The following is a 12,201-nucleotide window of genomic DNA, read 5'->3' on the forward strand; positions in this document are numbered from 1 at the left end:
TCACACAAGGACAATACACTTTAGGGTGTTGACCCTCTAGTACAATGAATAACAAAAACGATATTTTTCTTACTCTACTACACAGAAAAAAACAAAAGTTCCTTGATGTAATTACATTTTTTTCAGTTTTGTATTTTAAATGACCATAAGAAAAATAAACACAAATCCCTTCTCCACAAAATAAAAGTGTTTGTAATTATTGTCTTGTTTTCAATCAGGACAAGAGCTATGGATAAAACATATATATGAGCCCATATACTATTAAAATGCTCAAACATAAAAAAACCCAAACAGACTTACAGGTCACCTCTCACAAATCAGAACCAGGAATTCATTCTTTTTTCATCTTTGTCCATTCATCTGCATTGGACAAATGTAAAGTTTTTTATATCATTACAGAACATAACTGAATAGTTTTTAGTAATATTAAATGTTTAATTCTAGAACTTGTGCGTAAATTTTATGTAGGTGGCATCACGCCCTTCCTTTGTTTTCTGGCTTGCGACGTCTGAGAGGCAGCCGCCCAGGAGTTGACCTATTTTTTTGCTATTGGTTTGTTTTTTATCTGTCCGTGGTGATTGCAGCCACTACCATGACAGTGATGTAATTTGGAACAGATCTGGCACTACAAAACCACTGAATGATTTTAATAGTTACAGGAAGGGACACAACATTGGCAGAATGGTGGCATGGTTGTTGCTATGTCAAGGGATGGAGGGAAACTACCATCTTTCAAATGAGAAAGAGAACCCTTGAACAGTGAACCAATGAGGTGAGTTCACAGGACGAGTGGCCATGATCATGTCTGAAAGCGTCACAGGAGGGGAGAGGCAAAGAGAGAGCACTAAATAGTGCAAGCAGTTTTGTGCAGCAAGCAGGTTGTGACAACAAGATTTCACATTTGATCAGTCACACATCTGTCGTTAAAATTTAAGTTATGTCAAATGTAATTACTCCAAGTCTGAATTATATTTCTAGACATCTGAATTAAGAATTGTATATAAAGACTCTTGTGTGTCTGGCATCAAATTGTCAGAAGATGGCCAATGGAGAAAGCGCTCAACATTATGGGATACAAGGAGAACACACAACTTAATCCATTTGAAGACTGCTTCAGAAATCTGTAAATAATCTTCTGTTTATTCATTCATTCACAACCAGGTTCTGGTTCTGCTTAAGGTTTCTTCTTGTTATAGGGGAGGTTTTCCTCTCCACTATCTCTACATTCATGCTCAGTGTGAGAGTCTGAGATCTTGCCACCATCTCCCAGGACTTCAGCCACAAACTGACAGTTTAAGAGTCAACCAAAGTTAGGAGGAAGAATGATCTTTACTCAAAGATCAAACAGCTGGGACTAAAAAATTTAAAACGTGCAATATTTAAATACAAAATGCATCTAAAACCTTCAGCAATGACTATACATGCAATGAGTTTCTTCAGATGAAGCTTGTATGCAAACAATAGACCTCGGGAGCATAGAAAGGCTCCTCTTACAGGACACTGGGGTTAGATTCTACACCGCTGCTGCACCAAACATCTGGAAGAGAAGCGCCACCTGAGTCACCCGATACCCTGCACCTTTCTCTATTACCATGACCACAACAGGAGAAATCAAAACCAGTGGGCAGCTTTTCATGCCAGGATCATATTGGGTAGCTTTTGGGGACAGAGTGGGGCTAGCAAATATTAGAATAGCCCACCTGGAATGCGGGACAGAGCTGTGCTAGGCTACTAGCGACAATGGTATTCAGCGTTCTTTCCAGTGATGATCGGAAAAATAGGGTGCACATTTCCATTCGACCCTTTCATCCTGATAGCTATTACTGTTTCAAATTTTGGATGATTATGATGTGTAACCATGTGAACTATGTGAATCGTTTTTGCAACAGCAAGCAGCTGATTAGCACCTCCAGAGGTCAAATAATGCCTGAACTTAGGGCTGGATGATATGGCTGAAAAACTTATGATGCAAGTGTTTCATATCAGTTGATGTCAGAAATTGTTGATAGATTATTGATGATTAGTGAACAAAACAAATCTGATTTTTTTTTTTAATGCAACACAGTCAACTTGGATATTTGGTCCTAAATCTGACACGTTTCTGATCTTTTAAAATGTGACCTGTGTCTGTACGGCCAGGTCGCATTCATCTGATCTGAACGTCATTGAAACTCAACAAACGTCACTATTCTGCATCCTGATGTATGGAAGGGGGAGAAACAGCTGACTCTTTAAATTCACAAGATGTGCTCCACCATTAGCATCCATGTTTACTTCCTCAAACAATTAGTATGAGCTCTACATGTGATCTAACAGCGCCCCCTTGCTTACAGTTCACACTGGAGCTCACATTTGGAAATGTGGACAAAAAAATCTGATTTGTTATTGATTTATTTTCTACCTGAACTATAACCCCAAATTCCAAACAAATTAAAAAGGAAGTTTCATGGAGGAAGAAATTTAAAAAAATTTCTTACACAAACTCCAACATCTATTTGCCTAGCTTTCTAACCATACAGCAGGCATAAACATAAAGAGGAGCAGCAAAAGCTAATCAGGTGAATTAGCAGTGCATGTCAAAAACTGATGGACTCATTCAGGACACGTTACTGTGAATTCAGCAAAAAAAATTGAGGCCAGTTTAAGATGGATGAAGCTAAATACAAATCTTGGAGACATGAAAAAACTGTTAGGGCCCCAAGCCTTCATGGGGCCCTTTAACAGGTTGGCCTTTTTCGGCTGGATTTTTCAGTGCAGATAGATGCGATGAGGCAGAGTTAGGTGGAACAGCAAGTTGTTTATTCCTCACAGCATCACAATCTCAGTCTCACAAAATCTCAGTGTCTTTGTCTCAATCTGTATCACAGGTGAAAAATACAATCTTAAATAGTCCCAGCTGTGACAGATCAAACAATCTGTAAATTCATAAGGTAATCCCATTTTACCTTGTTCCACTAAATTGAATAAAATGCATTTTACTACAAACACATCAACTTCCTTTTTATAAATATTTTTTATGTTTTATCCTTACCCTTACTAAAACACCATAAAACAGTACACCATAAAACAATACACCCCTCTCCCATTCTTCTCAATGGTCTCTCCCAGGACCTATAACATTGTCCAGCCCCTTAGGACAGTATTTGTCGGTGTGGTTTCCAAAATTGAAAGTAGAGCTGGTCGAGGTCGGAGGAGACGGTTGGAGGAAGAAGGCGGAAAAACAAATTACAAATTGAAATTGTAAAAGGCGGATTGAGCATAAACTGGTATGTGAATGGTTCGGTTGGTAATGGAGTTAGGAGATGAGGAAGATATGGATTTTGATGGGTGGACGCCAGTGGGGAGAGGAAGAGGGAGAAGAAAACAAAATAGATGAAAGAAAAGAAATTGGTGAAAGTCAAGGAAGTAAACGAGAACTGGAAGAAAGTAGCTCAGAGGAAGAAAGGATAGTTAGGAGGAAAGTTGTGCGGGAGGAATTTAAAATAATATTAAAACTTAAAAATGAGGAAGGACAAGATAACATTAGCCCCATTGTGGTGTCAAGAGAAATAAAAAAGAAAATTGGAGATGTTGAAATGGTAAAAATGTTGAGAGATGGGAATCTGTTGGTGGTTTGTAAAACGAAGAAAAAGAACAAGGCTCTAAACGTGGAGAATATTTGTAAAAAGAATGTGTTGGAGAAAAGAATCATTGGAGAAAATAAAAAAACTAGAGGAGTGATTTATGGGATCCCTCTAGATGAAGATCTTGATAAAATCAAGAAAAGTGTAGTTGGTGCAAAAGTGAATAACTTAAAGAGATTGTCCAAAACAATAAACGGGGAGAGAGTGGGGAGTCTGTCAATACTCATGGAATTCGAAGAGAAAGAATTACCACTAAACATCAAAATAGGTTATCTCAGTTTTCAGGTCAGGCCTTATATCCCTCCACCGCTTCGTTGCTTTAAATGTCAAAGATATGGACACATAGCAGCAGTTTGCAAAGGAAAGCAGAGATGTCCAAAATGTGGAGAAGATCACAAATTAGAAGAATGTAAAGAAGAAGTACAAGAAAAATGTTGTAATTGTGGAGGGAATCATAGAGTTACATATGGAGGATGTGAAGTCAGGAAGAAAGCAAAAGAAGTCACACAGATTAAAATGACTAAAAATATAAGCTATGCAGAGGCAGCTAAAAATGTGAAAGAACAGAAAATAAGAGATTGAAAAAACGAGGCAAATTCCACTGCAAAGTGAGATATAGTCAGAGGAAATGGTTGTGATATCAGTAGAAAAAACTAATATTATTTATGGCATATGTTATCAACTGTACTGACCAAGCCAAGAATAAAACGGAGAAGATTAAAATTATAGTGAGGGGAGCGGAAAAGTTTTTGGGGTTTAAAGAGGATCATGGGAGAACATAAAGAAAAAATTGGAGGTAGACAGGAAGCCAGGAACATCTGGTGGAAATAATTCATGTTAATATTACAATGGAATGCAAGAAGTTTGATTGCTAACGGACAGGAACTTAAAGGATATATTGATAGTCTTGAGGAAAAACCAGAAATTATTTGTATTCAGGAAACATGGCTAAAAGCAACGTTAGATTTTGTGATTAACGGATATGGTAGTGTAAGAAGAGATAGGCAGGAGGGAGGAGGAGGTGGATGTGGAATATTTGTAAAAAAAAAAGGAATACAATATCAGGTTTTAGGGAAAGGGAAGAACTTGAATATATAATAATTGAAATTTGGGAACAAGGTGGTAAAGTTAAAATAATAAATTTTTATAATCCATGTAAATTATTATCAATTGAAATAATGGATGATTAACTGAATATTTTGGAAGGAAAAGTAATTTGGTGTGGGGATTTTAATGCTAATAGTACATTATGAGGTAAATGTAACGATAGAAATGGGAAAATAATAGAAGAATTAATAGAAAGTAAAAATCTTGTATGTATTAATGATGGGAGGGGAACTAGACTTAATGTAAGAACAGGAATGGAATCAGTTATTGATTGAACAATAGTTTCAAATGGTTTAGCGAGTATTTGTGAATGGATCATTGATAAAAATACAACAATAGGTAGTGATCATTATCCCATTACAATAAAAGTAGGATTAAATATAAATAAAAATATAAAGGTCAATAAAAAATGGGATTTTAATAAAGCAGATTGGATTAAATTCAGATTTTTAAGTCAAATAAAATTAGAAAAAGTGGATATGGAAATGAATATAGATGAAATAAATTTAAAAATTTGAGATAATCTTGGAAGCAGCAGATAAATCTACGAAGAAAATAGGGTGTAAAAATTATAAGAAAATAGTACCATGGTGGACAAATGAATGTAAAGAAGCAATAAAAGTAAACAAAGCATTTAAGGTATTAAGAGGTAATTCAAAATATGAGAATTTAATTGATTATAAAAGAAAGCAAGCAATAGTAAGGAGAATAATTAAGAATGCAAAAAGAGAATATTGGAAAAAATTTTGTAGCACAATAGGGAAGGAAACAAAAATAGAAAAAATTTGGAGAATGATTAGAAGAATGAATGGCATTAAAAGAGAATTTGAATATCCTATATTAAAAGTAGATAATATAAATATAATTAAAGATGAAGATAAAGCAGAAATATTGGCAAGAACATTCAGTAAAATCTACAGTTCAGATAATATTAGTGAGGGGTAGAAAAAGGAAGAAAATACAAAACTCAAATATAAAGATGTGTTGCAGAATGAAGAAGAAGCAAATAACTTGTTAAATGTTGAATTTACAAAAGCTGAATTGAACTCTTCATTTACAAAACTTAAAAATACAGGTAAAGATAAAATATGGTATAGAATGATAAGTCAGCTCAGTGAAAATCTAAAGAGATAATATTGAAATTATATAATAAAATTTGGGAGGAGGGGAAATTACCAATGGAATGGAAAGAATCAATTATAGTACCAATAGCTAAACCAGGGAAAGTAAATCAAAACCAGAAAATTATAGGCCAATAGCTTTAACATCAAACTTATGTAAAATAATGGAAAAATGATTAACAATAGACTAGTATATTATTTAAATAGTAAGGGGTATATAGTAAATTATCAAAGTGGATTTCGAAAAGGGAGGAGTACTAATGATCCAACAATATGTCTAGAGCATGAAATTAGAAAGGCACAAGTAAATAAAGAAAATGTGGTGGCAATATTTTTTGATATAGAAAAAGCGTATGATATGATGTGGGTAGAGGGATTATTAATTAAATTATATAGGTTGGGCATTAAAGGAAAGATATTTCAATGGATTAAAGACTTTTTACTAAATAGGAAAATTCAAGTTAGAATCGGTGAAGTAACATCAGGAGTATATAGAGTAGAAAATGGAACACCACAGGGGAGTATAATAAGTTCGTTATTGTTCTCTATTATGATAAATGATATTTTTAAAGGAATTGATAAAGAAATGTGATGTTCACTCTTTGCGGATGATGGAGCGGTTTGGAAAAGAGGGAAAAATTTAGGTTTTATTTAAAAAATTACAAGATGTTATTAATGAGCTAGAGATGGGCATGTCAATGGGATTTAAGTTTTCAGTTGAAAAACAAAAGTAATGGTATTTACTAGGAAAAAAATAAACAGGGAAGTAAAATTAAAATTATATAGTCAAGAATTAGAGCAAGTAAAGTGTATAAAATTTTAGGAGTATGGTTTGATGATAAACTAAAATGGAATGTACATATTCAGAAAGTTGTCGATAAAAGTAAGAAAATCTTAAATATTTTGAGATGCTTGCAATGCTGCAATGATTGGGGAGCAGATAGGCAATCTTTGAGACAGTTTTATACAGGTATGATAAGAGCTAACATAGATTTTGGTTGTATTGTTTACGGTTCAGCAGCGAAAGTACATTTGGTTAAATTAGATGTAATACAACATCAAGCATTAAGATTATGTTCTGGAGCATTTAAAACCACACCAAGAGCAGCAATGGAAGTAGAGATGGGAGAAATGCCATTAGAATTAAGAAGATTAAGGTTGGAATTAAATTATTGGTTAAATTTGCAAAGCAATAATATTGATCATCCGGCTAGGAAATTTTAAAACCATGTTGGGAAAAAGAAACAAAAGAAATGGGGAGTCTTGGATGGACAATTGAAAACAAATAAAAGAATTTAACATGAGTAGTCTGGAAATTAGTCATACAACACCAACATCAGTAAAACCACCATGGATTCTACCAGAAGCAACAGTAGATATGACAATAATGGAAAAGAAACAGGATAAATCTTTCATCATTGATAGTAGTTCAGTGCAGGTACTTTTAAACAATTACTATCACTATATTCAAATCTATACAGATGCATCAAAAATAACTGGAAAAGTAGGAATAGCGTTTGTAGTACCAGAATTCAATATAAGAATAGGAAAACGAATTACAGACGGATTATCAGTGTACACAGGAGAAATGATGGCAATTCTATTGTCTTTACAATGGATAGAAGAGATAAACCATTAAAAACAATAATCTGTTCAGATTCAAGATCTGCATTATTAAGTATTAAAAACAAGCAATCGGATAGTAGAATGGACATTTATTAGAAATATTTCACACATTATATAGAATAAAAAATATGGGGGTGATAGTTAATTTTGTATGGGTTCCAGCACATATTGGAATAGAAGGAAATGAGAGGGCAGATAAATTAGCAAAAGGGGCAATTCAAAATCCAATTAGCATTAAAGTTAAAACAAGTAAAGCTGAAGGAAAGAGTATAGTTAAGGAAAAACTGACGGAAAAGTGGCAGGAAAGGTGGGATGAAGAAATAACAGGAAGATGTTTTATAAGATTCAGAAGATGGTAGGAGAAAGAAGAAAGGGGAGAAGAAATAGAAAAGAGGAAAGAGTGATAACAAGGATAAGATTTGGGCATACAGGACTTAATTACTCACTTTTAGAATTCAAAAGCATGCAACTGGTAAATGTGAGTATTGTGGAGAATGGGAAACAGTAGAACATGTTATTCTAGAATGTGATAAATATGAAAGAGAGGAGATATATGAAAAAGAGTTTGAAAGTATTAAGGAAAAATTTAATTTAATAGATATTTTGAGGAAGAGTTTTGAGAGCAAACATATACAAATAGTTATTCGATTTTTAAAGAAAACTAAGATATTCAGTAGAATTTGATAGAGTAGACATAAGAGTTAATGTATGGATGATAGTGATGAGTAGAATATAAATATGGATGTAAGTATGTATGTGTAGGTATAAATATAAATATGTTTTTTTCTTTTTTGTGTAGGTGTATGTATGAATATATATAGGTATATATATACAGAGAGAGCGTTAGACCAACACGAGCCACACTCCATACCAGTAAGTGGCGGTAATGCTACTCTGAGTTTGTTGCCAACCGCCAATAAACACAACAAGAAGAAGAAGAAGACGACAGTATTTGTCCAACACCCTGAGAGGACACAGAAAAGACAGGTGACTCACTCTATATTAGCACTCCACACCTAACAAATTATGCACAACATTTGCTTAGTTTTACCCACCAGTAGTTCATTGCTCTGAGTAACAATTATCCTCCCTTCACAGGCAACTACCTCAACTGGCCAATGAGGAGCAGCTGTGCAGAGCCCAGAACAAAGGCTACATACTAATCACTAAAATGCTCAATAAATGCAATTAAAATTTCCTGTGTGCAAATTGTTATTCATTTACAGATCTACTTTTAAAGTGCAGTGCTAAATAAAACGCATAGTGACAAAGTGCAAATGTTTTTTAGTGCTATACAATATATTGAATAAATGACTCAGTAATGAAGGTCTCTTCATTACAGGCCTTAAGCAGAATTTGGTTTTGGGGCCCTCTAGTTCTGCTAACAATGTGAACTGACTGCAGTCAGCAGCCCTATAATTAGGGTATTCACACACCTGCACACATAATAGGATACGGTTATTGACCAACTGATTTATCAACCAGTTGATTTCTGGGTGCTGATTTTCTTAATTTTGGGGGATCGTGATCTGCTGATACTTACATGTGAAGCTGATCTTAGACCCTTATTTCTTTTTCTTTAGCAAAGGGTTAAAAATCAGCCTCTGTGCTCTTCTGCTGTGCAGCCAGAGGTTTGACTAACAGACCAGATCAGGTCTGAACATTTACAGTTGATAATATTCACCCACTGTTGCCAACTCAGATATTTAGCAACATTTCAGACAAAAAAAATTATATCAGCCAAAATCTTAAATGAAAGGTCAGTCTTTTTAAAGATGGGTAACAAGGGATCAGCCAGAAAACTGCAGTGGTGCAGGTCTACACACATATTCATGACATTCTTTGATTTAATACATTTCTCTTAAGCATTACTCCAAAAGCTAAAAATGTCACTTATACCAGTTGAGTCTTTCTCCCCTGAGAATGTGGATCGGTACCGGTTCTGGACTGATGATTTGAACAAACGGTTCTCATAACTTTAGAAGTTGACGTAAAAATAATGTCTGTTTTAGCCACAAAATGATTTTGCTCAGCAGCAAGCAACATATCCCAACTACAGCACAGAGTAGATCATTGATGTAGCAGCTATGTGGCCTGACGTAAAAACTATTTACTAGACAATATCAAACATTGAGAAGTTTTAATTATTGTTATCAAACACGGCATTTTGAAGTCAAAAACACCTCCGAAATATACAGAGCCAACCACCAGAATCAATTGATTTCAAGTTAAAACTCAGTTTCACACAAAGACCCTAGCATAAATGTTTGGCTGTTGAACTGGACCGTTCCAGCTAATCCAGCTATCAAGCTAATTTTCTATTAGCAGCTTTACAGATCTTTTACGTTTCATGACCAAGACACATTAGAACAAACTTTTATCTTGGCTTTTTTCTATTTTTCCTCTTTCTTTTCTCCTTCCCTGAAGGATAAGACCTTTTTTGAGACATTGTTTGCTTACTTACATAGCTCATGTTACCGGCAAAGCATGCAGTACACAAGAGCATTTTTTTCCCCTTTATCAATATCCATCCATCCATTTTCTGATCACCCTTGTCCCTAACGGGGTCGGGAGTTGCTGGTGCCTGACTTGCCCAGGTTTTGGGCGAGAGGTGGGGTAATCTTGGCAGGTCACCAGTCTGTCACAGGGCAACACAGAAACAGACAGAACAACACACACTCACACCTAGGGAAAATTTAGGCAGTCATGTTTTTGGACTGTGGGAGGAAGCCGGAGAACCCAGAGAGAACCCACACACACACAGGAAAACTGCATGTAGGAAGACCCCAGGCTGAGAATTGAACCCAGGACCTTCTTGCTGCAAGGCAACAGTGCTACCAACTGTGTCACTGTGCAGCCCATCTTTTTAACAATAAAATAATTTCTACACACATTATCAGATGTATGTTGTTTTTATCATAAAAACAAATAACTTCATAGTGAAAATGTGTGTTTTTGATACAACGATGACATCGAAATTATTACAAAAACTAAAAAAATAGCACTACTGAGGGGGGCCCCTCAGTGGCCCTAAGTGGCTGCTTAGTTTGCTTGTGCCTTGAGCCGGCCCAGGTGTAAAATAATTAAGGCAGACATTCAGCTTCCATTAGCACAACAAATCTGAATGATTTGGATCATTACATATTCATGGGTTAGAATGAACTAGTCAAAGTTCAGACCTGTTTATTTACCATCCGTTTGAAAACCATCCATGCTTTTTTTTTCATTTTTGGAATAACTATTAAATATGTGTAGAGAATATATTTTTTAATATTTAAATTTAAAACATCAGAGAAAATTCTGTATGAAAAAGTATTTTATGTATTTATTTCAGTTTTCAAATAAATACATCAAATATTTGTTTTGTTTCACCAAGTGTGAAAATGTGGTAAAACAATGCTTCTGTTGTGCTTCAGCAGTGGTTCTGTGAAATTATTTTTATGAAATCTGGGACACATAAAAGTGAAGCACTGAAGAAATATGATGAGAAACCTGAGGTGAAAGGCAACAGCATCAACACTTCACTGTGACACACAGGAAAGATAAACCCGAACCCAAACCAGACTGAGATCATTCTGGCCCAGACCTGAAGGAGGAGCCAGCTGTTTGTCCCCCAGCCAACCAGCCAGCCAGCCGAACCCTAACCCTAACCCTAACCCTAACCTTTCACCAGCACGACGCCCTCAACGTGAGCGCGTGCGCGTAGCAGCCCGAGGCCAACTGCAAAAGTGACTTTTCTTCCTCTCGGTTTAAGTGGATGAAGCCGCAGCAATATCAGCCCAGAAGAGAAAAATGGCCGACAGTGACGCCGAAAAGTGAAAATAAAGCGTTTTCCTGTATTTCTAGACTGAAAAGCGGCTACTCACCCCTGCTGCAAGCGAAGAGAATGGGCTCGCTCCTCATCGCGAGTTCAAACTCATTAAATCCGCGAGATGACGTAGAACAGCAGGCAGGAGGCTCGCGCCCAGTGGCTCGAGAGCCAGCAATAAAAATCCTCTCGGTCCGGGTCGGTTCCCTCTTTCTCGCTCTTTTTCCGTCGAACCGCCGGCTGCAGGAGTTTTCTTGTTCCTTTCAAACTTTTTCTCCGGATCTTTCTGATCCCTCCCTCTGTTCCTCCTCCCCTGCCCTCCATCACATCCCCTCCCATCACATCCCACTCCCACGAACTGCCTGCATGGACAGAGAACTTATGCATCTAACAAAATTCATGAATCTCTTCTTGGTCTGTTTACCTGACAAACAGATTGCCAGGGATTAAGAATATTGAATAACATCTGAAAAGCTGAAAATTCTGGGATTTGTACTGGAAAAAATGTAGAGGGTAGATTTTTTTCTCTTTGAATAATTTTAAAATTAGAAGGTCTGCTTTGGGACCAATATGATACACCACAAGTTAACAAAAAGGCACACCCATCATTTTTTCCTCATTGTCTAAAGCTGAATCAGACAAAACTTCTGTTTACTAAAATGCCATGACTCCAGGCAAAATCAAAGTTAACATGCAAAATGACTCAAACAATGAGGGGAAAGCGCAAATGATGATGTCATAGCTTTGTACATTTTTGACAGGTTAACTCACGAGTGTGGGTTAACCTGGTTTGACTTGATGGAAATGTCAAAAGAAATCAGCCAAGGAAGAGAATGGTGCACAGGTCCGGTTCACCCTTAGGAACAATTTCCAAAAGGTGCCTCATTGATCTGTTAAACAATTACACAAATATAGA

General features: G+C 36.0%; 1 protein-coding gene across 2 annotated transcripts in view; it reads right to left on the reverse strand.

The window, feature by feature from the left end:
- Positions 1-12,201, reverse strand: part of afap1 (actin filament associated protein 1) — a 78,654-nt gene that overhangs the window by 48,891 nt on the left and 17,562 nt on the right. Inside the window, exon 1 of one of the 2 annotated variants that reach the window (XM_055056528.1) lies at positions 11,344-11,552. The exons of the other annotated variant lie outside the window; for it this stretch is intronic. Within the exon in view, the coding sequence (XP_054912503.1) occupies positions 11,344-11,380 (37 nt within the window). The 5' untranslated portion in view covers positions 11,381-11,552. Of the gene's footprint in view, positions 1-11,343; positions 11,553-12,201 lie in introns of those variants that run through there. 2 annotated transcript variants of the gene reach the window in all.

Source organism: Poeciliopsis prolifica, unplaced genomic scaffold (genome assembly GCF_027474105.1).
Source record: "Poeciliopsis prolifica strain line A6 unplaced genomic scaffold, Auburn_PproV2 SCAFFOLD045, whole genome shotgun sequence".
NCBI classification, from domain to species: Eukaryota; Metazoa; Chordata; class Actinopteri; order Cyprinodontiformes; family Poeciliidae; genus Poeciliopsis; species Poeciliopsis prolifica.